The sequence below is a fragment of the Amphiura filiformis genome, chromosome 14, assembly GCF_039555335.1.
Source record: "Amphiura filiformis chromosome 14, Afil_fr2py, whole genome shotgun sequence".
NCBI lineage: Eukaryota > Metazoa > Echinodermata > Ophiuroidea > Amphilepidida > Amphiuridae > Amphiura > Amphiura filiformis.
In genome coordinates this window covers 9,433,953-9,461,229 of record NC_092641.1, presented here as the reverse complement: position 1 = coordinate 9,461,229, position 27,277 = coordinate 9,433,953, and the positions used below count along the sequence as shown (strand labels likewise).

General features: G+C 41.1%; 1 protein-coding gene across 1 annotated transcript in view; it reads left to right on the top strand.

The window, feature by feature from the left end:
* Nucleotides 1–577: 577 nt before the first annotated feature.
* LOC140169663 (phytanoyl-CoA dioxygenase domain-containing protein 1 homolog) overlaps nt 578–27,277 on the top strand; it is a 50,969-nt gene continuing 24,269 nt past the window's right edge. Inside the window, exons 1-3 of the mRNA XM_072192949.1 lie at nt 578–666; nt 3,449–3,538; nt 9,240–9,377. Of these exons, the coding sequence (XP_072049050.1) occupies nt 652–666; nt 3,449–3,538; nt 9,240–9,377 (243 nt within the window). The 5' untranslated portion in view covers nt 578–651. The remainder of the gene's footprint in view (nt 667–3,448; nt 3,539–9,239; nt 9,378–27,277) is intronic.

Here is a 27,277-nt window from a genome sequence, read left to right as displayed (position 1 = left end):
GTCTAAAATGGAATTTTATGTAATTGATAAAAACATCGAACGTGTATACAAGAAAATGGTAGGTTTTCCTCTATAGTATTTTACTGACCATGGAAATGTACTGAGACACAAGCACGTGTCAAAATCGATATAATGTATTGTCCATACAGACGCCCAGTTATCATGTTCATTATTGGATTTTTTTTTGTATAAAACACGCAGTTAACAATAATTGAGCGCTAATAGTACACATAAATGTTTTTAGGCAAATAAAATTCCAAAATATGGTACGTTTTCTGCCTTTGCTTGTCACGTGGTAGGCCTATGTTGAAGTTGCGATTATATCTTCCAATAAGTTTCAAATGAATTCCAAGAAGACAGGTAGCCGAGTGGTCTCAGGCGCTGGGTTCATAGTGTATCCAAAGCTGTCCGCCGCCGTGAGTTCGAACCCCGCCTCCGCCAAACTTTAATGAAGTAATATTAAAATTAAAATTTTACTTAAAAAAAATTTCATATTGGGGAAATGTGACTGGCAGAATTTATGTATGGCGTGGAGTGGTGTGGAAGAAACTGATGCAGATGGTCACATGATCACGGTATCAGCTGATCTACATTGTTGTTGTTGTTGTTGCGTTGTGTCGTATATTTTGTCGGATTCATTTCACCGAGAAAATGACAGAATTTGAGGTAAGTAACTGTTATTTTAATTTCAGCTGATATCCAGGATTATGCTAGGTAGATATGTGCAGACTTGGGCAGTTAATTATGACCTTTCAGTTATTTATTTTACTAACTTTAGCATAAAATACCCCGGCCCGGGAAAATACCTTCCTTGAATGATTTAGTAGTTAAAGTACGTCCATGAAAATACATTCTTAGTCAGTGGGAGTGGTCTAGTTCGTAGACACATTTCTGATTGGACAATCGCATGATTTCGGGTGCCGTCTATCCGGCCGTAGACGACCCCACGTCATCATGCGTCACGATAATGCGTAACACGCGTGTAGAGGTGCGCGTGTGTATCGCGCTGGATGCGTAGACTAGTGCGGAATACGCGAACTCGCTAGCAATACGCGCAACAGAATACGTGAAGTTGTAAACAAGTTTCGTTCATTTTATAATGAGGGGAGTTTTTATGACGGTAACTTAGTTTTTGCTTTAAAAACATTGTTTACAGTTATTAAAATAATATTTAACTGACTAAGAATGAGAATAAACGATAGGAATTTTTATTTTGCATATCCTCTACCTATGATAGACGACAGGCAGGTCCAATATTTTTATCGTAGTGGATACCGGCTGTGCCGGCATCGGCATCCACTACTCAAAATATTGGCCCTGCATGCCTGTCGTCTATCACACGGTAGAGGATAGGCAAAATAAAATCCTATCATTTATTCTCTAATACATGTCCTGCCATATGTGATATGTGTCAATGCACCACGCAATTTACCAGAACAGGATCATGTCAAAAATTAATATTTTGTTCTGGGTTTGATTATTCGGACTACACGCAATTGTTTTGGAACTTTGGCTTGAATAAAAAATTATAGAAAATGTCTTTTTCAAAAATTCGAATGCATAAACCTGAAATTAGTCTTACTTGTCATGCTTATTGCTTGTTACTTTAATGTTTAGGCCCCTAACAGTCAATTTTGAGTTTCCCGTCACATAATTTCTGAAAACAAGTGAGGTAACTTTTTCATTATTCATTATTCATTATTTGTCTGCCTTTCATTATATGACCAACACGCATGTAAAATGTGTTGTTATTTGCTGCTCACTCACTTGAAGATGGATGTTTAGCCCAAATGAGATTCAAAAGTATATTACAAAGAGTCTGCAAGGTTGACAGCAAAATGTATGTTTTGATTTTGATTTTTCCACAAAAATAAAGGGATATTCATAATTTTTTTGCAAATATAACCAGTTTTCATTGGTATTTTTTGGAAAATCACGGGTGACAGGAAACTCAAAATCGACTTTCCTTGGCCTTAGTTCCAGTAACTATAATATATATGTAACTCGGCATACCGAGTTACAGTTCCCTCTATTAACATCTATTCCACAAATAAGAAACATCACAATATGTGGGCTCATTTTGGGCTCTGTAGCTGAGGAACTCTCTCAAGGACAGTTTGGCATGCACTGATGATTTTAATCCCATTGCACCAGAGTTTGGGCGTGATTTTAACCCCACTGTACTAGTCTATACTCACAAATTTGAGATAATTGATCTACATTGATCTCATCTTTTGGGTTGGTTCAAAATTCCTTGAGTTGGCAAAACCTGCAATCTGCATGGGAGTAATTTACTTAGTGCAAAAGTGGTCAAAATATTGCTCTGCAAATTGTCTTAATTTTCATGATTTGGATTTACCATATTGAGCAGCATTCTACTTGTGATGTTTCTACACTGTGTAGAGAGGGTCTACAGCATCTCTGAGGTAAAACTGGCAAATACAAGGTATATTTCTTGATGCTTGAAGTTTAAATTTCTTAAACGTACAGTGCATCCCTATATACCGCAGCATGACTTCAGGTCCGTAGATGTCATTATGATAAAGACTGAAGTCTTGCTGACAGGACTAGTAGGCCTACTTGTTAGTCTCTGGGCTTGAGGCTTGATTGTCACAGCACATGAAAAACATAAACACCCCACAGTGTCGACACCCTGTATTATAAATATTTTTTCCCTGCAATGAATCACATCTTGACTTAATACTCCGTTGGTGAGCGACGGGCGATTGGTATTTCACCGAACGCAAGAAAAGGAGTCCTATCTGATTGGCTAGCAATCGATCGCTAGATTGCTCAGTGGTGAAGTACAAACTCAAAATGTAGAAATGTATTCAATTCTATTTAAATCAATATTCTATTATTGACGCAGATAAAGAAAGTTGCATACTGTCTCGATCGATATGGTGCATTGTATTATAGACTTGTGATTTAATATTCTATACAGCATGTGGATCTGAGCTGAATAAGCTAGGCAATAGGCATGTTCCTTTTATATGATTATAATTCTCAAACAGTTGAATATATCACATTTTTAATGTACGATTTAAAAATCGTTATGGTGAAAATGCAGTAAAATATATCCGTTTAAAGAAAACAGCAATCGCCGCTGAGTGTATTGAATTTCCAATTAGTGTACGGTATTGAAAACAAAATCTGGGTTTTACCTGACAACAAATCAATTTTCTTGTAATGGCAACATCATATGGGGTACTATACTGTCGAGCATGTGCAAATCATAAAAACGTGTAGAATAGAAACTCTGTGGTATCTCATATCGTGTAAATGATATGCTTAGTCTGAGTCCCTCGGCCTATCTTGAACAAAATCGCCATGCGTAGCTATTGAAAAACAAGTGGATTCGCCGTACTATCACAGCAATTTTTGACACAAAGATAATAGGGATGATGACACTGTGCATATGTTGTAATATTTCTTATTTCTTCTGCAGATCCGAGATGAGCCATCTGAATACAAACCTGGTATCATAGACTGGAGCACGCTACATAAGCCGTCTGGTACATTGTTTGATCCTATTAAGGTACCGTAGATGAAGAGAGTTTGGTTTTGACCTAATTTTTGCTATTAAATTCATTGGGCCAAGTGTTAACAGTGACTGTGACATATTAAGGTACCGTAGATGAAGAGAGTTTGGTTTTGACCTAATTTTTGCTATTAAATTCATTGGGCCAAGTGTTAACAGTGACTGTGACATGGCAAAACATCATAGAGGCACATCGAGCCCATGAAAGTGAAAATGAAAAAAAAATCTCATTGAAAATTGCTGAAAAACTTCTTGTTCCCTCTCCCCTAGTCAGACTTGGTTTCCCCCTCTCCATCAAACTCACTTCCCCATCCCCCGTTACACTCACTTCCCCCACCAGTCAGACTCGGTTCCACCTCCCCTGTCACGACTCAGATTCTCTTTCTCAGTTCCCCCCTCCCCGTCAGACATGGAGCCCCCTTCCCTGGTCAGAACATCAAGGGTGAATAAAAAAATGGCTGTTCACAGACCCGATTGGCCGTTCTGATCTAGGATATTTGCTGCCAGTGAGGGTGCCACCACCACATGGCAAAATATGCCAGCACATTTATCAATATCAATACTACAACTGTTGTTCTACGATCCGACCGCGATATGATGATGCATCTAAAATTGCCTCCTTGTACACTGCATTTAGAGGCTTAAATTGGTCTTTTTGCAAAAAATTTTCGATGGAAATTGTACTATAAATTTATCTCATCTGCAATTTTTATCGAATTGTAATATGGACGCAGTGGCGGCACCAGAAATTTTTCGGGCCGCATATTTCAAAATGGCCGCAAAATGTGGAAATTTGGGGAGTTTGCCTCAAAAGTGGGGAAAGAAAATATTGGGGTGGGGCAAATTCCCCATAGTGCCACCATTGTATGGACGGCCTTTTCAATTTTCGCACCGTCCAAGTATGCAATACCAATTACCTGTGCTAAACACGGACAGACGAGTCACTGGCTAAGTCCTACTTGTGCTTTTTTGCATTCTGCCTGCAATGCATTGTGGCAATAACATGTTCACTGAAATGCTACATTCACAAATGGCAATTATCATTTGAGGTTGGGCCCTTGTTGAGGTGATTATTTTGGTCCTCAAGAGTGGCAATCCAATAGGGTTAGCAAAATACCATATAGATCAGGGCTCCCAAATGTGGGTCATGAGCACTTGACTGAAAAAAAAAAAAAAAAATGAAATAAGGCCAAATTATAAAAATGTTAATTCGAAATGCGTTTTTATTTTATTATTTTTTCCCAAAGATTTTCCTCAAAGTCCTATTCTACTGTATGAAGTGTTGTATTGAACAATAGTGTGATGCTGCTATTGTATTGAAGTGAAGTAATCAAAGAGCATGGTCTAAAATTGTCAAAACGGCATTTCGATCATATTTTTTGCACTTTTCACTAATACGGGTGAATAAACTAATGCGTGCGGGAGCTTTGAGATAAATTTTTTTTATTTGGCCTAAAACAAATAATATAAATGGAGGACAGTATGTAAATAAAAAAAACCCAACAGGTTCAACTCCATAGAGGAAATTTTTGGCTAGGTTCTGTGTAGCTTTCTCACTGGTAATATTATCGGTCTATAAGTGTAATAACATTTTAAACAGAATTGTTTCACATACAGAGCTATAACTTTAATATCATGTTACACAAAGTTGCTTGAAAGATGGCATGTAGAATTCAGCAAAATTGCAAGTGTTTTCTTCATAAAAAATACCCTTTGAGGAAAATTAATTTAACAATAAATAAGTTTGAGGCTAAATCTAAAACCAGTATTGTGTGGCTCTGTATGTGAAACCCTTCCTTTTGTCCATTTCTGTATAAAACAGTATGTCCTTTTTTTTGCAGCCTTTGAAAAAAATTTCCCGGTGCTCCACTGATTGTGTCTCCAACAACTTCTGTATAAATGCTTAATCGGGACACACCATATTTATCTGATGAAATTTGGGTCACAGGAAAAAATATGGGAAGCACTGATATAGATCCTACGATAGTGTTACAAATATCTATTTGGAACTGCTGATACTTTGAACTTCCCTGCCACAACCCAATTTCAAGGTTGCCAAGAAAATACTTCTGAATATCAGTTGTCATATTCGCCAGCATCAGTCATAGATTTGGCACAGTGTGTGGTATCAGTGTAGTGTTAAGGGGTTTTCTCGCAAAAAAGCAACCCCAGTATAATATGTGAGTACCCCAAAAAAAGACCCTTTCCCCTGTTTTTGTATTGAGGATGATATCCCAGGGATGATATACAACTCTGAATACAAGTACCCCCCGGGGGGGAGGCCACTCAACTTTAGAAGTGACGGGTATGTGCCTAGTACCGGTATCGCGAAGTAGGGCCTATCGGTAACAAAGCGTTATTTTAAAAAAGGGGTCATTGGGTACAAACAAAATAAAAAAGGGAGTCATTGGGTATAATATTTTGAAAAAAAGGGGGTCATTGAGTATAACTTAGATTTCAAAAAAAGGGTCATCGGGTAGAAAATTTGGAAAAAATGGAGCAAAATTTTGAAAGTTTCGGCATAATTTTGAAAAAATATATATATTATTAATAAAACCCAGTTAGGCGTACATATTTTTAAGTGCAACTGTAATTTTGAAAATATCAATGCAGTTGTAAGATATATAATAAATGAGATGCCCATGTTTTACCGAAATCTAATCAAGGTATGGTTGTCAACAAAAAGTACTCAAGACAAAAACCAAGTGCAAAACTGGGGAGATGAAGTTATTTGGAACAATATTTGTATAATTAGCAGAGGTAAGACTTTTTATTACAAGGAATGGGCTAAAAGAGGTATAATATGTATTTCAGACTTGTATGATCAAAAGCGGTGTCTTTCATTCACTAGACGAAATCAAAAGTAGGTTTCCACAGCCAGCCAGTGTTTGTATACAATATTTAGCTCTAAAACAAGCAATTTTAAAGACATGCAAAAATAAACAGCAGAATGCTATTAACAAGGACATATACTTTTATGATGGAAAAACTTTTGTTGCATTAATGAATTGCACCACACAATTATATAGGAAAGCTATGTTATCAAAGATTTCGACTAAACCAATATGTCAAACCTTTTGGGAAAATAAATTCAAAAATATGAAATTCAATTGGAGCAAAATTTGGAAAAATATTCTGGCAACAAAAGAACCTAGGCTAATGACATTGAATTGGAAAATAACCAGTAATATTTATGCAACAAAAGTCTTTCTTAACAAAATAGGAAAAGAACAAAGTAATGTATGTGAAATTTGTAATGAAGTAGATTATATTGAACACTTTTTTTTTGGTTGCAAAAAAAATAAAAAGATATGGAGCGAAGTGGACAAAATAATTTTGCAACACTACAATGTTAAAATTAAAACCACACAAGCAGATGTTATCTTTGGTTACTACCATGCAGGAAAATGTAATACTACAATTAATAAAATAATAAGTGTTAGTAAACTGTCAATTAGTAAATATCGTTACGGGAAATATCCCGATTTGATCAGTCTATTACATTCTGAATTAAGAATCAGAAAGCTTATGTAGTAAAAATTGTAGAAATTAGCAAAGTCAGAAATTAGTTAAGTGAGAACAAATGAGTTATGTAAATATATAATGTGATGAAATCAACGAAGCAAATAAAATAAAAGATAAAAAAAAAAAAAAAAATAATAATTTTGAAAAAATGGAGCAAAATTTGAAAGATTAGGCATTATTTTGTTGCATTTTGATGATGCTCTTCTAGAACATCTAGAAAAAAGGGTGTCATTGGGTAGCCGCAACCAAAAAAGGGGGTCATTGGGTAGCGAACTAAAAACAAAGGGGGGTCATCGGGAATAGTCGTCACTTCCAAAGTTGAGTGCCCCCCTGGAGTACCCCTCACTCCAGGTAAACCCAATATCAGGGGAGGTATGGGTTGAAAATAATCTAACATACTCCCTTGGAAGGCTTTTCTTATAGCCTTTTGCCATTGTTTTATCGTGTGTGGTTTTTTTTTCATAAACGTATTGTGCAAAGATTTTGTAAATCAATGGGATCATGATGTTGGGTTTCATCAGTGCCAATAAACTCTGTCCCTGTTGCAATAACCATGTACAGGCCAAGGCCATCGATTATAGATTATATTGCATTGTATTCAATGAGTCAGGAACTGTGCAATAATTAATGAACGGGGGGGGGATTGCTACCTCCTGGCCTGCCAAAGCATAGACCATTTAAATGGTCTATGGCCAAAGTTGCTTGCCCCTTCTTTATAGCCTGCCAAAAATCTATACCTGCCCCCCCCCCCTTTGCACATGCCAAAATGTTTTGGTTCTAGATGTTTAGTATAATGCATGCGTAGCGAGCAGGAAATTTTGCATATATGAACATTTCGTCACTGTTTGCCTAAGCCATTTCCATTTATGATACATAAAGGTGCTGGGTAAGTTTTACCCTCCCCCAATGCTCATAATTTCAATTATTGAACAGCCCCTTTATAACATTGATATTAAAACATAGATCTTTGAACTCTGTGAGTGAACTAAAACAATGTATTAACCCTAACCGTACCAGGTACTACAAAATACTACTTGATATATGCGTTGTTCGTATGCGTGCATCCCACATCAGGCGCGCGTGTCTGGGGGCTTTGGGGGCTTCAGCCCCCGGTCTTTAAAAAAAAAAAAAGAGGGAGAAAGAGAGAGAGAGGGAGGGAAGGGAGGAGGGAGTGAGAGTGGCATAGCCAATGGGGGGAGGGGGACGTAGTACCTCCTAAAATCAAAAGGGGAGAAAAAAGCGCCCAAAAGTAGGTCCATAGGCCTATTTCACAAATTTTGAATGGAATTAGAATGCATTTTATAGCCACTTTTTCGGTCAGATTCTCGGTCAAAAATCCTATAAATAGATGCATATAAAAGGCCTATGCTCCAAAATAACCAATAATATTAAATGCGTGTTCTTATAAAACTAAAATCCGCGGCTCAGTTGGAAATCTGTTAAAATATACATGCTCCGAAAATAACTCATAAATGTGTAAAAATGTTGCACCAAGTGGCTCCATTCAAATTCTGAGAGGGCACATCCCCCCTCAGACACCCCCTGTCGCGCAAGCGCGTCTGCGGCGCTGGCACGCCAATGTAACACCATTCAACATTATGCATTCAGACTTCAGCCCCCCGGGGTCCTGATTTCTGGGCACGCCCCTGCACATGGTGTAATGACGCAATTGCCCTATTAAAGTTATATATAGGCACGGTTTCGCTGGCCTGCGAAGCCCAACACCCATGGCAAAGTGTCGCCGACCCAGTGCTTGGCATGCGAGGGGTCACGGGTTCGAATCCCACCCAGAGCAAACAACTTCTTTCTTTGTTTTCTCTCTTTATTCCTTCCTTCTTCACCAAAAAGCCCTTGGGCGTTAGGCCGGTCAGGTTAGACTATCTGTTGATTCATGTATATCACAGGGTATTTTGTACTTTATTATCACCCCCTTTTGGCTTGTCAAATAGCCCCCCATTATTGCACAGCCCCTTAATATTGATATTATTTATTTATTTATTTATTTATTTATTTATTTATTTATTTATTTATTTATTTATTTATTTATTTATTTATTTATTTATTTATTTATTTATTTATTTATTTATTTATTTTTATTTGTTTATAATTTATTTCATTGTATTGTCAATTATTCACTTATTTATTTATTTACCTATGTATTCATTCACAACAGAATGCTAGTGAGTGGGGTAAATTCAAACTAAGTGAGGAGCAGGTGGCTCAATTTTGGCGTGATGGCTTCATCACCAATGTACCTGTACTATCTGAGCAGCAATGTGATAAGATCCTACAGGATTATCAGAAGATGGCGGTGAGTACAGGACACAATACGCTGATGCCCTCGTTCGTCCTGGAATGACGACTGAGAAACGCTAGGTCCGTTCATAGTGTAACAGGAGAACCGGGAGGGGATTATGAGAATAATATGAGGGCGATAGACCATTTTTACGGACGGGACGGACCCGTGCTGGGGTCACAATGACATGTAAATGGACGGCCTAATTATATAGTAAAGCAGACGAAACACAAGATGTAGAATGTTCACAGTCATATTTCCCTTTTGTCACTGGATTTTATCAACAGCAATAGCTGTCTACACAAAGTCGTAGTCAATGCCGTAAGTTAATACAATATTTTCGGTGCGGATTTACGTGCTGTACTAGCTTGTACTGAGGATAGAAATGACAAGGCATTTATACATAAGCTTACAAAGAGCAAATGCCTACCTGTTATTTAGGCCTAAAGTTTAACGCAACCTAGCAAGATACAGAAAGGGAGTCTTTAAAAGAGAAAGTGTTATTTTTAACACCAAATTACGAGCACCAGGCCAGCCGACCTCAAGCATTAAATACCTATTCGAAAACACGCATTAAATATCACGCGGCTTATGCCTAGGCTTCTTCATGCCTTAGACATGCGTGCATACAGTATTGAAATAATGATAATTTGGCAAAAGACTCCATTTGCGCTCATGCGGGTTGTTTATTATTTTAGATGTTCAAATGTTGACACAGGAAGATTTTGATTTATAATAATGAGGGGGATGTTATTTAGCTTAAAAGTACATGGCTCGGTTCTATGACAGAGATATGGTTCACTACAATGGCTGGGGTAAAAGCTTAACCGATGCACGACACACTGCATAGGCCAAACGGTCTATGCTAAGCTTAAACCAATAATTAAAAACCCTGGTTAACCTTTGCTTCATCCGGCAGTATCAGTCATCTTAAATGTGCATTGACACCTTGGAGCAAAGAAGCTCTCATAAATGGGTCATACGGCTGAAGATACCAGATATTATACAGCAAAGACTCAACCTTTTGCACAGCCATTGTAGTAACCACATCTCCATCAGGAACCTGCAGGAGGCCTATCAGCCTCCATATCATCAGCGAGCCGACTTACAATACATAAAAGTTACATGTCCAGATTTGATTTAGTCATTAATTAGGCCTAAAATTTAGTACCAAATACCGGATTTGGCATGGGCCACTGCCGGCATGGCAGTGGCTTTCCTAACCCTTTTTACATCTCACCTGCAGATCTTCTGTCTGTTGAAATAGAAATCAACTGTAAATCTAAATAATTGAGCTAAATAAAAACTATGTCTCTCACGAATCAAGTCTGCTGTCGGAATGCGCTACTTGTTTTAAAAGCGACGCTAAAAGTCTGTCTCATTGCTCATGCGCAACTCCTCAGAATTAGCTGATTGGTCTAGCGCTGCAACTTCTAGCCAGGTTGACTCCGCCCACAATAATATAGAGGCGATGATCGTGCAGAACAGGGCAGCGCGGACATCATTGTAGTTGATTATGCTGAAATTTAAGGCCTACTTGTATTAATTATCTGATCATGCTGAATTTTAAGGTCTACATTTCTATTAAAGCATTATTTAGTTAACCAGCACATTTATACCACACATTATATAGTAATATAATACGCCTACGATAATTTAAATACATTTAACATAATGGCCAAAAGTAGCTTCATTACATTCCTCCCAATCAGGCGGAAGATTATTTCAGGGGAAATAATCTGACATACTACAAACAATAAAAATAATGAAGCGACTTTCTGAACCAGTAAGACTCACATGAAATCTTTATAAACAAGTACATCATCTGCACACCACGGTAATCTATGAGGTTACTTCTACTACACACAGGTTAACTCACGCAGAGCTTATTTCCCACTGCCAGTACGTTTTAGTACCAGAAGCTTAACCTTTGTGCATCCTATTTTCTTCAAAACAACACAGTAGAAAGACCTCACAGATCCACCATAAATGTCAACTGACGTACCCATACATTATGATTACTCTGACCATATCCCAACTTACCAAAATGTTTCTGAATTTGTATCTTAAGGATCGACCTTTTACACGGTTTCACATTCATACCTGTTTGTACCTTTGTTTACATCCTGCAGCTGGAAATACGGTCAAAGGTCATCCGAAATTTTCAGGATTTAACAAAAGAAACATTCTATATTTAAGCGAACCTTCTAAATTTTTATTATTGTTTCTAAAACCAACAATTGAACAATACTCTTGAATTATTTCAAGGGTTCTTAGAAGAATTCAAACATATAACAATGTCACAAATTATGGCTGAGGAATCACGATCAACAATTTTAGAGAAACAAACTGAGATTTCGCGAGTGTCAAAGAAAACATTTGATGACAATACGCGTGCGCAGAAACTTTTATCAAAAAGTTTTGGTTGATACCCGTGTTTTGAAAACAACTACCATACTGAGCTATACTGGGAATTCATACAGGACCTACACCTTTGAAAAAACATTCTTAAGCCATGCTAAAGCATGTTAAATTCTTTGCTTGAAAATTAGCGCAACTCTGACATCAGATTTAAAGCTAAAACAATGCAGTAATTGAAACCATTTGGAATCATCACGCCTCTCAGCCATAATTTTTTTTTTTTTTATGAACAAAAACTGGTCAACTTCCAGTGCACCTGCCCAAGTAGCAAGTATTCGAAAGTCACCTGATGTTAAAACATCAGGACCTTTCTAAAAACAAAAAATGATTAAAAGCTATTAAACCAGTATTTAAATGCCCCAAACAGTGGTGGTCGAACATGCCAGAGCAGCACGTATTCGGATTACCATAGGCTTTCCTCACAACCTTTACTGTTAGCATTTAATAATAAAATTTATTTCCCTTGTCCGGTTGTCATAAACAACCATCAAATATATATTTTGTTACAAAGAGAACGCATCATGAAATACACATTCTTGAATATTATTTTCTTTTTGGTATATCTCCGAATTCAAAATCCAATGCCATTTAGCTTCCTGTTTGGTTGAGACACCGTGTCGTGGTCGCCAGGAGTAGCACATACAGCTCCGTTTGCTCATTTAACATCTATGGTTTGCTTGACAACTAAGATTAGCCACGTTTCCGATTGGCCGTATCTGTGCGCACGCGTTTTACCGTCCGCTAAAGTTGGAGGTGAATTCTTGTTCGAAAACACTGCTTCCAGAGTTGGCGTCATGAGGATAACCCTCATAGATGAGGATAAACCTCATATTTCTATTTAGATGAGGATACACCCTCATATTTCTATTTAGATGAGGATAAACCCTCATATTTCTATTTTATAAATTTTCTTTTATTATTTATTTACCAAGGACTTATTTTGAAATCTGATAAAACCAAACAAACGTATTTCTCGAACGTTTTTAATCACAAAAGTTTTATTTTTGCCACTTCCTGTTCAGACTGATAGACGTGTCATGCATATATTTCCTACGATGTATTATTTTAGTAGGCCTTGTTATCTGCTATTTATCTACTGATCCCATACCACATGGGTTTCTTTTAGTATTCGTCCCCTTTTGACCGGGTTTCTGGGATATCAGCAGTCATAGGCCTAACGTCTTATGACTCATAAAAATCATCGATTTCTTCGCTTATATAGCTTCAGATATGTCCAGCTCTAGTTTTCTTACGTTACCACCATACGGTCTAAAATAGGCCTACGATTTGTTTGTTCAACGCTGGTGTAGGCCTATATGACCGTCCCAGAAAGATTTTAATTTTTGCACGCCCCTTTTTCTTAGCAGGCCTAAAATACCAGATTCTACGGGCAACTTCACATTTCTACCTGGAAATACCTCAGGGTGTAAACCCAGTGCTATGCTCTGCACAGACGATCTGTAGGCCATATTTACATACGGGAGATAAAATCCCAGTCTTTCTGATTTTGTTGAGTATTTAATTTGAGCACCTGTTATAAGGTCCTGTTTTTATTTTCTAGTGGTTCTACTCTTACGTACTCCTAACACGTCTACTATGAGCATGAGTACCATCATTGACTAAAAAGTTTACTTTCATTAGTTTCAACATTTACCTATAGATCTGAATGTATACTTTTTTTGGAACTCCAAAATACTTATAATATGGTAAATCAGAACTTAAGCAATGGTTTACCAGCATCTTGATTTGGCAAGGGTATAGAAGTTACACATTTGGAGAACTTTTCTCCAATACACAACATGAAACGCATTACTGGTCTGTTACTGGCAAGGGCAGTATACATCCATCTATAATCGCTCCATCGGGGCATCAACATTGTGGCTTGTTATGGAGGGTTTTACGTAGTCGTGGGTTTCAGCTTTTGTATGCATTTGGGACATTTTGTACCCATTCAACGACCTCCCGATGCTGCCCCACCCACAAGTAGTGTTCCTTAACACGTTCGAAAATTTTGTCTTGACCCAAATGCCCAGAACATCTCGCATCGTGCAATTGTCGTAATGTGCACTTTTACGCAATTTTTTTAGGAAACACTACCCTGGCATATTTCAAGGGATCCCTAATCAACCGTATAAGGCAGAACACCCTTCTGTTATACCAAGTCATCGCCAACATTCCCAATTTCTACAGAATGTTAGATTACGAGTACTCACTTCTTGCATTTCGGTTTCTGAGTACTATCGGCGTAACATCTATAACCTACCCAATTTCGGGGTCTTATTGACGTTGTTTAAGTTCTTCTTTATTAAAACTCTGAATAACTGAATCACTATTTCCGACTTTAAAATCGGCTCAAGTAGCAAAACGGTCTCTTTATCAATTTTCTGAATTTCATCACTTGGATTACCAACTCCTTTGGTTACACTTAATCACATTTCTCAGTAATCTCAAAGGTATAGGCTCAACAACTCCACATAAAAAATAGGGCATATCTATGAAGAATGCAGGAATAAGCATTAATTCACTCACATCAGGCGGCAATATCACATCTTGATTGCTAGCTATAATATACTACAACATTGCGATTCAATGAACTCGTCAATAGCATGGTGACTTGGGTACCCTGGTTAAAAATAAGTACAAATAAAGTATACTTTATGTGTACTTTTAAGTACTTTTATTGTACTTTTCGAGTTAAAAGTACAATTAAAGTATACTTTGAATGTACTTTTTCTCCCTTTGTTAAAATTTTTTGTACTTTTATTATACTTTTCTATACTTTATTTGTACTTTTCTTTGACTCCAAAGATTTTGCCCATCAACAAGTACTTTATTTGTACTTTTCTGTACTTAATTTGTACTTTTCTTGGACTTAAACTTTTTTGGACCTCATGAAATGTACTTAAAATATACTTTTTCAGACTCAGACATTTTTTCAAAAGCACCATTGTACTTAATTTGTACTTTTCTGGGAGGTCACCAACTGTACTTTTAATATACTTTTTAGTGTACTTAATTTGTACTTTTCTTGGATTAGCATTTGACCTGATATGCAAATTGTCACATGACAATATTGTTGTGGATTTGAAAAATAACTGTCATTCAGTTTGAAGCTGTTTTTGACATGGCATATTAAGATGGGAGCTATCATTTTGTGGATTTTACATGGATATAATTATGCTATGACTTGGATTTCTGATTGCATTCAATGGACACAAAAGAAGGTACCATGTGTTTGTTATTGTTTAAAATATTTTGTACACCAAGAAATGCCATATAATGCTGATAATTGGGTAAGCTTACACGCTCATTCAGCTTCATTCATGAGTGCCCATGCAGTCAACATACAACACTGCTGAATTCTCCGTACCCATATGGTCAATGGTATAATGTGCTATATGTTTGAGGAATTCAATAACCTCAACGATAGACATTGGCAACTCTGTTGCATGGCATCACAAGACTCAACTGCACAGACTATACAGATAACTCGAAACATTGTATAAAGTGCTACCAGTGGCATGCATGAACATATAGTTCTACATATGAAACCACATTAGGCCTACACCTGTTTTTACATGATCTGCATTAGCTACTTTTGAACAAAGAAATTTGTTGTCCACAAGACTTCGTATATATCAGGTCCAGAACTGTATCACCAGCTTGTAATCTCCGTTCTGCTACACAAAGACTTCTTCAAGAAACAGCTACATGTAGTTGCCAGAAACCAGTGGGGCAACAGATCATTTCATCATTTTCATGTTTCAGCTGCACAAATTTCGAACAACCTGCGATTTTCAGTTCGCTCCACCAAGAACATAATTGTGTAATTTCAAAGCAAATAACTTGTAAACACATTTGTTCCAAAATGCCTATACCGGGCTTGATGCATGAACTATTCAACATTAATCTGATTTTGTATTGATTTATATTATAATATTGTTTGTATTATTGTACATTTGTTGTTGATGTGTTGCAATAATGTGCCCGGGAGGAAGGGACAATTAAGGCATTTGAACTTGACATGTGTGGTGTTACCTGGACAAGAAAGCAACCATAGTAGTTAAAAATATTCTTTTTCTAATTTCTTACAACAAGAAAATTTTCAAATTTAATCATATGTTAAGTATAATTTATTAAGCCATATGTAGAGCATGGTATACTTTATTTGGCCATGTGAAAAGTATACTTTATTTGGCCATTTGAAAAGTATACTTTATTTGGCCATGTGAAAAGTATACTTTTCACAAGACCAAAAAAGTATACTTTTCACATGGCCAAATAAAGTATACTTTTCCTATCGCTAAATAAAGTATACTGTACTTTTTATGTACTTTTAAAAAATGTACTTTTTTGGAACGCGAAATAAGTACATTTAAAGTATTAAAAAGTATACTTTTCACACTGCCAAATAAAGTATACTTTTCCTATGGCTAAAAAGTATACTTTTTATGTACTTTTGGTCTGTTTATACTTTTAGTGTACTTTTCTTTTCTTATACTTTTTTATACTTTAAATGTACTTATTTCGCGTTCCAAAAAAGTACATTTTTTTAAAGTACATAAAAAGTACAGTACTTTTTTTTGTACTTGTTTTTAACCAGGGTAACTCCCCAAATGGTAACTCACCACTGACTATAGATCTAAACAACCATAATGATGCGCACAGAAATCGTAGCCCAAGCTATCATCTATTACGGCTACCCATGCTCAATTGTTTTATTATCTACGTATATATCTAATTTGAAAATGCCTTTTTCTTTTAACTTCAATTTACACGCTAGCGGTCATCATGAACATGATGAAATGTCAAAGAAACGGAGGTTTAAATGTGACAGGAGTTTATTCATAAATATTAGAATTCAGTGACAAATGAGCCAGAATCAATATCAAGATAAATCTACATCTTGAACCTTTTTTGATTATATTCACCATCCTTTCTCAGTTTAATGTTTTCATTCGCTGCAAAGGGTCTTTCTGGTGTTTAACTCCGACCCTTGAGATCAACTTGATCTAATTTTTAGTGATAATTTGCTCTCTGATTTCTACGTGGGCAGTCTCTTTGGACATGACCCTTCTTATTGCAGAAGTAACATGTAGGTCTAATGGTGTTGGAGCTTGGGAATGGTTCTCTGACATGACGGGGTTGCTCAGAAAATTTCATATTTTTCATCATGTTTAACAGTTGCTCAAGTTGACCCTGAAGGTTGCTCACCCTCTTATCAAGGCTAACTAGGCTACGGGCAACAGTTTCATCCGGGTTTTCTGATCGGATAGATCGGCAAACCGATACTACCTTTGTACCCCCAGTTTTTGAATTTCCGTTTTCTTCGCGAGCAGCTAGTTTAATTGCAGTGCGAATGGCTTCATCAAGGGTGTCAGGTTCTTTGAACTGTACCATATACTGAATATGAGGATCTCTAATTGCTTTCATGAAGTGATCTTTGGACATTAGCTCCAACATGTCAAATGAAGCATTGGGGTAAGCATTTCGCACCATGCGCCGAGTACCATAAGCCAAATCTGGGAAATCTTCGTTTGGTTTCTGAACTTTGCTCCACAACAGTGTCTTAAAGATCTCCTCTTTCCTACTAGGCCCAAAACGATCTTCCATACATTGGACTAGGCCTTCAAAGGTATCTCGCTTACTAACATCTATATCCCCAAAATCTCACGAGCAACACCGTCCAAAGATCCTCCTAAGTGCAACAATTTTTCCTCCTCAGCCCACCCATTTAATTTCGCAATCATTCTGAACTGTATCAGGTAATCAGGCCAGGAAGAAGTACCATCGTAAGTTCGTGGCTTACTTTCAGTTTTTCTGCGATTTGGTCTAGATTCAGAAGGCCTGAGTGGAGTTGGGTTACTAGAGATCTGCTGGGTATTTTGATCTCTTTTGGAGACGAGCTCTAACTGAGATAGACTTTCTCGAATTTCTTTGACCATACCAGCAAGATCGTTACCTTGATCACCACCAGCCCATTCATGAAGGGCACTCGCATCTTCAAAAGGGACTTCCTCTTCCTCCTCTAGAACCTGAGGAATGGAATGGCTCACAGTCTCTGTGTTCTTTCTACGCACAGAACCATCAGATAGACCATCTCTATTTTCTTGGTTATTAGAAGGACCAGGGGCCTCTCTGACAGGGACTGGGGTTTGATTTGTCGTTCCATTTGCAGAGCTAGCGCTCGCACCTTCTTGCACTGAAATTTGCTCATTTGAGGGCTGATTACTCGCTGATCTTATTTGCTTCCCCGATCGTAAAATCACGTTACTTTCTTGGGTTTCCATCTTTCCAAATTTTAACGCTGATTTTCCTGCAGATATAAAATAGACCCTCCTTAATTATATTTGCTTAATTTCAGTTTCAACGTCAATTTAAATTTTCTCCAATTTAAACAAATTTCATCTATGTTCACGCTTCTTAGGGCCAGGAAGTGTTTGTTTATTTATATATTTATAACAAGACATGCACAGCACCACAATATCTTTGTTTTAATACCTCACCAGACTCTGATGTATACTTTCCGTTAAAACCAATTTTGAACATTTACTTAACAGTTGTGATCATGCAGGAAATTTTGTCCTAACGATACCATGTAGGCCTATAGGAGTGTTTGCTACTCACATTTCTTGCTCATAGCCTAGCTTACTGCCTACCTTTAATTTCATAACACATTTGAATCAAAACCTTTTTAATTAATCAATAGGCTCTAATACGACCCGTTTCTACAGTGATTTGCTCAAAAACATGATTAGGCTCACTAATTATGGAGACTGATGCCCCATGTCTATTATAAATCCATTTTTAACGGAACATCCTGATTTCTTTTATCCAAAATCGGATCTGACGTAAGCTTTGACAGGGCATTACATTTTTTAATTTTTTTTTTTTACCCTTTTGTAACCATTTTCACCAGATTGGAAAGTTACTATCCTGGTTCGGTACTCTCTCATAAAACTCTCCATTTTCCTGATTTTTAAAATAAAATTTGAGGTCAATTTTCCTGATAGAAAAGAAAATTTATCCTGCCGCGCTACGCCAGTGTAACAGGAGAACCGGGAGGGGATTATGAGAATAATATGAGGGCGATAGACCATTTTTACGGACGGGACGGACCCGTGCTGGGAGTCACAATGACATGTAAATGGACGGCCTAATTATATAGTAAAGCAGGCGAAACACAAGATGTAGAATGTTCACAGTCATATTTCCCTTTTGTCACTGGATTTTATCAACAGCAATAGCTGTCTACACAAAGTCGTAGTCAATGCCGTAAGTTAATACAATATTTTCGGTGCGGATTTACGTGCTGTACTAGCTTGTACTGAGGGATAGAAATGACAAGGCATTTATACATAAGCTTACAAAGAGCAAATGCCTACCTGTTATTTAGGCCTAAAGTTTAACGCATAACCTAGCAAGATACAGAAAGGGAGTCTTTAAAAGAGAAAGTGTTATTTTTAACACCAAATTACGAGCACCAGGCCAGCCGACCTCAAGCATTAAATACCTATTCGAAAACACGCATTAAATATCACGCGGCTTATGCCTAGGCTTCTTCATGCCTTAGACATGCGTGCATACAGTATTGAAATAATGATAATTTGGCAAAAGACTCCATTTGCGCTCATGCGGGTTGTTTATTATTTTAGATGTTCAAATGTTGACACAGGAAGATTTTGATTTATAATAATGAGGGGGATGTTATTTAGCTTAACAAGTACATGGCTCGGTTCTATGACAGAGATATGGTTCACTACAATGGCTGGGGTAAAAGCTTAACCGATGCACGCACACTGCATAGGCCAAACGGTCTATGCTAAGCTTAAACCAATAATTAAAAACCCTGGTTAACCTTTGCTTCATCCGGCAGTATCAGTCATCTTAAATGTGCATTGACACCTTGGAGCAAAGAAGCTCTCATAAATGGGTCATACGGCTGAAGATACCAGATATTATACAGCAAAGACTCAACCTTTTGCACAGCCATTGTAGTAACCACATCTCCATCAGGAACCTGCAGGAGGCCTATCAGCCTCCATATCATCAGCGAGCCGACTTACAATACATAAAAAGTTACATGCCCAGATTTGATTTAGTCATTAATTAGGCCTAAAATTTAGTACCAAATACCGGATTTGGCATGGGCCACTGCCGGCATGGCAGTGGCTTTCCTAACCCTTTTACATCTCACCTGCAGATCTTCTGTCTGTTGAAATAGAAATCAACTGTAAATCTAAATAATTGAGCTAAATAAAAACTATGTCTCTCACGAATCAAGTCTGCTGTCGGAATGACGCTACTTGTTTTAAAAAGCGACGCCAAAAGTCTGTCTCATTGCTCATGCGCAACTCCTCAGAATTAGCTGATTGGTCTAGCGCTGCAACTTCTAGCCAGGTTGACTCCGCCCACAATAATATAGAGGGCGTATGATCGTGCCAGGGCAGCGCGGACATCATTGTAGTTGATTATGCTGAAATTTAAGGCCTACTTGTATTAATTATCTGATCATGCTGAATTTTAAGGTCTACATTTCTATTAAAGCATTATTTAGTTAACCAGCACATTTATACCACACATTATATAGTAATATAATACGCCTACGATAATTTAAATACATTTAACATAATGGCCAAAAGTAGCTTCATTACAATAGTACCATCGCATTTGCGATGCGTTGCTTTGCGATGCCGATATATTGATTACTTTTGCCGTAATTCAATGCAACTCGTCGCATTTCCAAGTTAAAATGTATTTAACTTTATTGCGATATCGCAATGCAGTAGTTTGCAGTATGATGCAGTGCGATAACGCAAAGCATCGCATCGCAAATGCGGTGGTAGTATGAACGGGCCTTAAAGCCTTAATGTACGATCTTTTTAGATTTTTCTTTTTTTCTTCTAAAATGATAATATGCAATCATTATGAAAGTTCCCAATACATTTGGACGCAAAAAACATTGGGAATTTGCAAAGAAACAACATCATAAACTTCACCTCTATCACTCGAAACATATCGCACTATTTGGATCAGGACAGCGAGTGCGGCCTCAGAGTTAGTCTCCTTATGCGACTATGCGGCCAGTTTGTTACGCTCCTCCACATGTGGAGGGAGCGTAACCAAGCTAGTTTTGTACGAGACTACGGTTTATGATCGTGGCGACATAAAGTCATAATCTAAAAAATTATGACTTTATGTCGGATCAACAGAATCGTCCTGTTTTACTACAAATAGGACGAATTTGACAGTTTGCTCATAGATTTAAGTTATAACATGTGTAAGTATTACAAATATGCCAAAAAATCGGTTTTGAAAAAAATAAAGGTAAATTCTGAAAAAAGATCGTACATTATGACTTAAAGTGTTAAAAAGTGTCAAGACTTTTCCCTAGAATCTGGGGAACGGAGACACTACACAGTTTTGACAGCGGTTGTGTTCAAATTAACCTTTTGACCACGTTTGTATTTGAACACATTATTTTAGCACAGGACAGCGGGATCCTGTCATCCCTTGTGAGGTGATGGGTCTTTGGGAGCTGACGGCGTACCAGGAAAAGGGGTCTTTTGGAGCTGCGAACCAGGCTGTGAACAAGTAAAATGATGGGGACTTTTGAAGCTGTGAACAGTCAGAATCAAGGGTCTTTCTTGGCTTTTTGGTTGAAAATCTCCTAAAAAATCCAAAAAATATAAGGAATGAGCAATTTTGGGGTCTTTTAGAGTGGAAATTATCAAAATTAATGGTCTTTCAGAGGTCTATTTTGGTCAAATATAGGGGGTCTTTCCGAGCTGCGAAATCCAAAAGGAGGTCTTTCCAGGGAACATACCAGTATGGTCATTTATGTTAAGTACCCCCCGGGCCTATCATGAACAGTGCAGTAGGACACAAGCACCAAGAGGAAGTCGCAGTATAGGGCACATGAATATTTTCATGAGTCCAACTGTACTCCAACATGATATGAATGCTAAGTTTTTCACTCGTCATCTCTGCAGTCCTCACAATTCAAAATGACAGTTGGAAATATATTCCCATAAGGCCAAAAAAAAAAAAGTGTTTGTTTGCCCAGACACGACCGACCCAAAAAATCATAAAACATCATTTTTTTTTTTTTTTTACAATGATATAAAAATAAAGAAAAGGATGTTTTTTCCCGATAAAAATGCCAAATGACACTCGAAAGTTAATATTCCTGGCAATCACAGCTTTCATTTTTCCCATTTAGCCCTCCCCAACTATGCCAACAATATTGACTCAGTACACCGGTCGATCTTACCGTTTCCGATGTCGATTAAGATACTTCTTGCATCGATCCCGAGATGCGGAAAAACCAATAGTCATTTTGTCCCACATAAATGAATAAATAACAAGAAACCCCCGATCCCCCGGTGGACTCACCCAAAAGGTGACGTCACACCATATGATCGTCCCTTATCCTCCTTGGTCTCCGACTGACACAGACGTGCCTATCGATTGTTCATAGCACTGTGTATCAATTTCTCGACCAAAGCGAGATATACGGTTGTAGTTTCACACCTTAGGTAAAACCAAACCGGTATTGTTCGGCTGAGGATAGTTTTGACGGCATTTTCTAGCGAAAAAGTGACAAAAAACGATCCAAAACTTAGCTACATATCGTGCCTCCGTTTGTATCACGGGACACACGAGCAATTCAAAATGGCCGCTCGTTGGCGCCATTCATTTTGTTTCCCACGTAAAACAACCATTGCAGCCTGTAAGTTACAATAGATGTTTGTACATACACATTGTATTTCATGTACGGTAGGTTATTGTTGCTATGTTAGGGTGATTACTCTATCGTTATGTCTTCATTACCGTCCGATAAGACGAGTTAATCAGATATTCATACGGTGGGGATTGGTAGGGACCCGTCTGACATTTTAGTAATAAAGTTAGCCAGTCCTTGCTTTACCACTAACGTTAGCGACCAGCCTCCGTGCTCAGGTTTGCTTACTGGGCTTGAGTCGCGTGTTGGGGGGGTGGTGCCCCCCTCCCTTTTCTCCTCGCTTCGCCTCGGCCCTGTCGGGCTTGCCCTTCCCTGGTGACGGAGTGGGACCCACACCCGCTCTGCTTCACCCACAGGGAGTGCTCACGATCTTCTAGATGTCTTTCTTTTGCTTAGGACTCTCCGAGTTCCAGCTTGACGATTGGGATAGGCTCCGTCATCGCCATAAGACGAAGAAGAAATCTACCAAGGGCACTGGTAAGGTCGACACGGTGGATTCTGCTGTGACAGCCCCTATGGGTCATGGCAGGTCTGCTTAAGGGGCTCCGGTCCCCGGACAAGCAGGCGGTTCCTTCGGGACTGCTAAGCGTCCAAAGGCTCAGCAGCCAGCGAAAGCACTGACTATACGCCGGAGCAAAGTAGCAGGCAGCAGGGCGGGACCCCCCAGCGAGACCCCTAGCGGGTTTTGCAGCAGGAGGAGACAAGTCGATACGGTAGATTCTGCTGTGACAGCCCCTATGGGTCATGGCGGAGCTGTCGGAGGAGCCTCCGGTAGGGGAAGAGGGTGGAGCTCGGTGGGCGGCGTGCCAGCGCGACAAAAGGCTCAGCAGCCAGCGAAAGCACTGACTATACGTCGGAGCAAAGTAGCAGGCAGCAGAGCGGTAACCACCAGCGAAAACCCTAGCGGGTTTTGTAGCAGGAGGATACCAGTCCTCTAGCGAAAATCCTCACGGGTTTTTAGCAGGAGGACACCCGTCTGTTGCAGGCATATCTACGGGCTCAAACAGCCACAGTAGTAGCCAGCGACGGGCAGCATGCAAGGGTACCCGGGCTTGCCTGGGTTGAACCCTAGCATGCATGGGTTCAGCCGAGACGATACCGCGGCTAACGCTGTGGGTGTAGTCTTAGCAGAACCAACTGGGGTTGTCACACGGCAGCGTTCCATGGCGGGACCGCCGAGTGATACCCTGGGCCCTAGAATAGCTGCTGGCTGTCCACAGGGACTGGCTGGCGATTATTCAGGGGTTGGGCTCGCAGTCTCTCACGGGACAGCGACCCAGGTGCATTCGGTGGCAGCTACAAAGACGAGCTACGGCTTGATTTCAGTGGTAGCCGCTATGCACCCGCCCATAGCTGCCGTGAGTAGTCCGCCACACACAGCGACCTTGGGCGAAGCTCTAGAGGGTAGAGTAAGTAGCTTGAACAGCCTAGCTGATCAACAACCCACTTATGTCCTCGAGAGCCAGCGGAGCGTGGGTGATCCATTATCGTCAATGGGTCAATTACCCTCTCTTGATCGATCACTGTCAAATCAACAGAGCATAGCTCCATTGATTGACGCTGCCTATTCAGGTGGCGAGGTGATTGATCGGGGGGTATGCACGCTCAGCTACCCGTGGTACTAGGCAAGCTCCCTCTAGCCAAGGGACAGCCGGTATAGCGGGGTACCCATACACGCGGCTTGATCCTTGCGGGGAACGCAGTGAGGCATCTGCATGGGTACAGTGGTACACAGCCGGGAGCCCTCACGGGCACCTATGTTGGAACCACGCATACAGCGGTACACAGCCGGGAACCCTCACGGGTACCCATGCTAGTACCGCGCCGGTACCACGCCAGCACACAGCTTGATCCCCAAACAGGGAACGCGGTGTGGCGAGGGTACAGCGGTCCACAGTTGGGAACCCTCACGGGTACCCACGCTGATACCGCACCGGTACCGCAGCATTCGCTTTAGTCGCCACAGTCTCTGTGGCAACAAGGGGGGGGAGGCGGTGCTGGTACTGCAGTACCATGGGGTTACCCTGGTGGCGGATCCTTTCAGGGTCAGCGGCCGGCTGGGTATGCCCCGTGGTACCCGCCGCAGGGTGTTTCTTCCACGGCCTAGCACCGTGGCAAGTGTCGCCTAGCGATGGCCACGCAGTACCAACATCAGCTGTTGACCAGGCCAGCCGGCATGGGGCTAACCCAGATCTTGATCAGGGTAGGCCCGATGCTGCTAAGCGCTAATCGACGGCTGCGAGAGCATGCGGACCCAGTGGTGCCATGGCGGATACCTCGGGGTCTTGCGGGAGTACTCCCTCTTCTGCTGGCAGGTAGTCGGCGAGCCACACAGTGGTTATGCCTTCTTACCCGCTTTCAGATGCCCGTCCTCAGTTACCGTCATCATCGGAGCATGATACGGATACTGTGGGCGAGGAAAGGAGTCGGAAGCTGAGTCCGTAGTGACATCACTACAATCTCCTTCCCCGCTGCCCTTGAGGGGAGCAACAGCACTGATCTTCCTCCGGACACCCCCTAAGGGGGAGTCCATGGAGGAGGACCAGGGGATCCTTTCAGTAGGATGCTCAGCTGCTGCTTCCTCACAGGGGACGCCTGCACTCTCATTCCCGGCAAACCTCACGGGTAGATATCGTAGGGCTGTCGAGCTCAGTAGAGCTATGACGCCGCGTGCTTGCACGCTTCCTCTGCGTGTAGCGCGGGAGGACCACAGGACCTACCTGAGGGGATCCGAGAGGGACCCAGATGTCGTCAAGCGTATCACGCTCAGACAACATCTGAGCTCTTCCATGAGGTGAGCCTATTAGCGGTGCTAACAGCTAGCCTCAACGAGAGCTCCATGGGCCTAGCCCATAGGGTGTCCACTCAGCGCCCGGGGGTGGGGCCTGCCACTCCAATCGCTCAGCGATGGAAAGGCAGGGTCCTTTTTCTCTTTGGATGCTTCTGCGCTACGGTGGAGGACCGTGCAAAGAAGCTACCAACGGGAGCACTCTGAAGAGGTCGGAAACTGCCCTTACCATGGGTAGGAGCGCCGACTTCAGCAGGCCGTGCACCACCAACAGTACCGAGCCCACTACCTCTGTAGCACCCATTTCTGGGAGGCGCAAGGGTAGCACAGGAACAGCAGGCAAGACCCGAAGAAGAGCAAGCGCTCTTCCAAGGGAAGCTAGGCAGAGCATTCCTGGGGGCTCAGCGGTTTTTCCACAGGGGACCTCCCAGTGGGCGACCGCTTATGGCTTTCACCCAGAGGTGGGAAGCCATCTCTCTTGGCGCCTGGGTATGGTCAGTGGTGAGTGGGGGTTACAGACTGGCAACCCAGTCTCCCCACATTCGTCTGCGCATTTCAGAGGTCCACAGTAGTGCCGTCAGACGGCCCCCAGCGTCGGGCACTACTGACAGGGATCACACAGCTTCTCACGGCGGGCGATTGTCCCGGTCTACCCCCCCCGTTCTACGGGTGATCTTGGAGCCATTGGCTCCAAGGAAGACCGGCGACGGGAGCCCCATCCGGAACCGCAGGCTGTTGAACAAGTTCTTCAGGCCCAAGAGGTTCAGAATGGGGACTCTCGCCTCGGTGCTAGCCTGCCCCATCAGGGGTATGGGAATAGCATCGCTAGATCTCTCGGACGCCTATCTGCATATGCCAATCGCCTCTCAAGATCGGAGGCATCTGCGCTTCTAGGTACAGGATCAAAATTACCAGTTTTGATACCGGCCATCCGGCCGTCCATCTCTCCCAGGGTGTTTACACTCTTGGTCAGAGCGGTGGCAGCGTACCTGAAGCACAGGGGTGTCAACATCAGTTGCTACCTGGACGTTTGGCTCATATACGGACGCACTCCACTGAAGACTACGGGTCTCATGGGGTTGATAGTCCGTGGGGTGCGGGACCCTGGATTTTTGATCAGCTCAAAAAGTCCAGCGTGGTCCCGACGCAGACACCACTATTTGTAGGGGCTCAGATCACCCTCACGGAGGGGTTGGCGGTGCTCTCACCCGGCGGGTGGCGAACATGGTGCGGTGTGCCTGACTCTTGGCGAGTCTCGGGCAAAACCTGCTGTGGCATGGATGAAGGTGGTAGGCCTAATGGCCAGTATGGTAGACCTCGTACTGTACTGCCGTTTCTACGTTAGGCTTACCCAACTACACCTTCTAGCCTGCTTGCAGGCCCAGGCGTCACCCAATATCCCTCGCGGTTCCGTTGTCGGAGATCGCGAGAGGAACTCTGGTGGTTGACCCATCAGCCCAATTTGACCCAGGGTGTCAGGTTTCCTGCACCCCGGTATGTCACGTAGTGGCGACCATAGCGTCAAAGCGGGGCTGGGGGGTCCACATCCACGGAGACTCCGTCTCGGGCCTGGGGGGGCCATAGAGACAGAGTTTCACATCAACCTCCCTCGCTTACGAGGAGGTGATCGTGGAATCACATACCGTTGTCCTGACGGATAACACAACCGTGGTAGCCTACCCCAACAGACAAGGGGACTCCGGGCCACCACGATTGAGCCTGCATGCACGACACCTGATAGGGTGGTGCAAGTTCAGGCAGATTACGATGAGAGCGATACACATCGCGGGCGTCACCAGCATCCTCGCGCACAATCTGTCACGAGGAAGGGTGTCGGGACCAGCAGAATGGTCCCTTCCTCCGCAGGTCGCTCAGACGAGCTTCAAGGGGATGTACCACCCCTCGAAAGATCTGTTCGCATCTCAGCGCAATCATCCACTGCCGGTGTACTGCTCAAGGGTC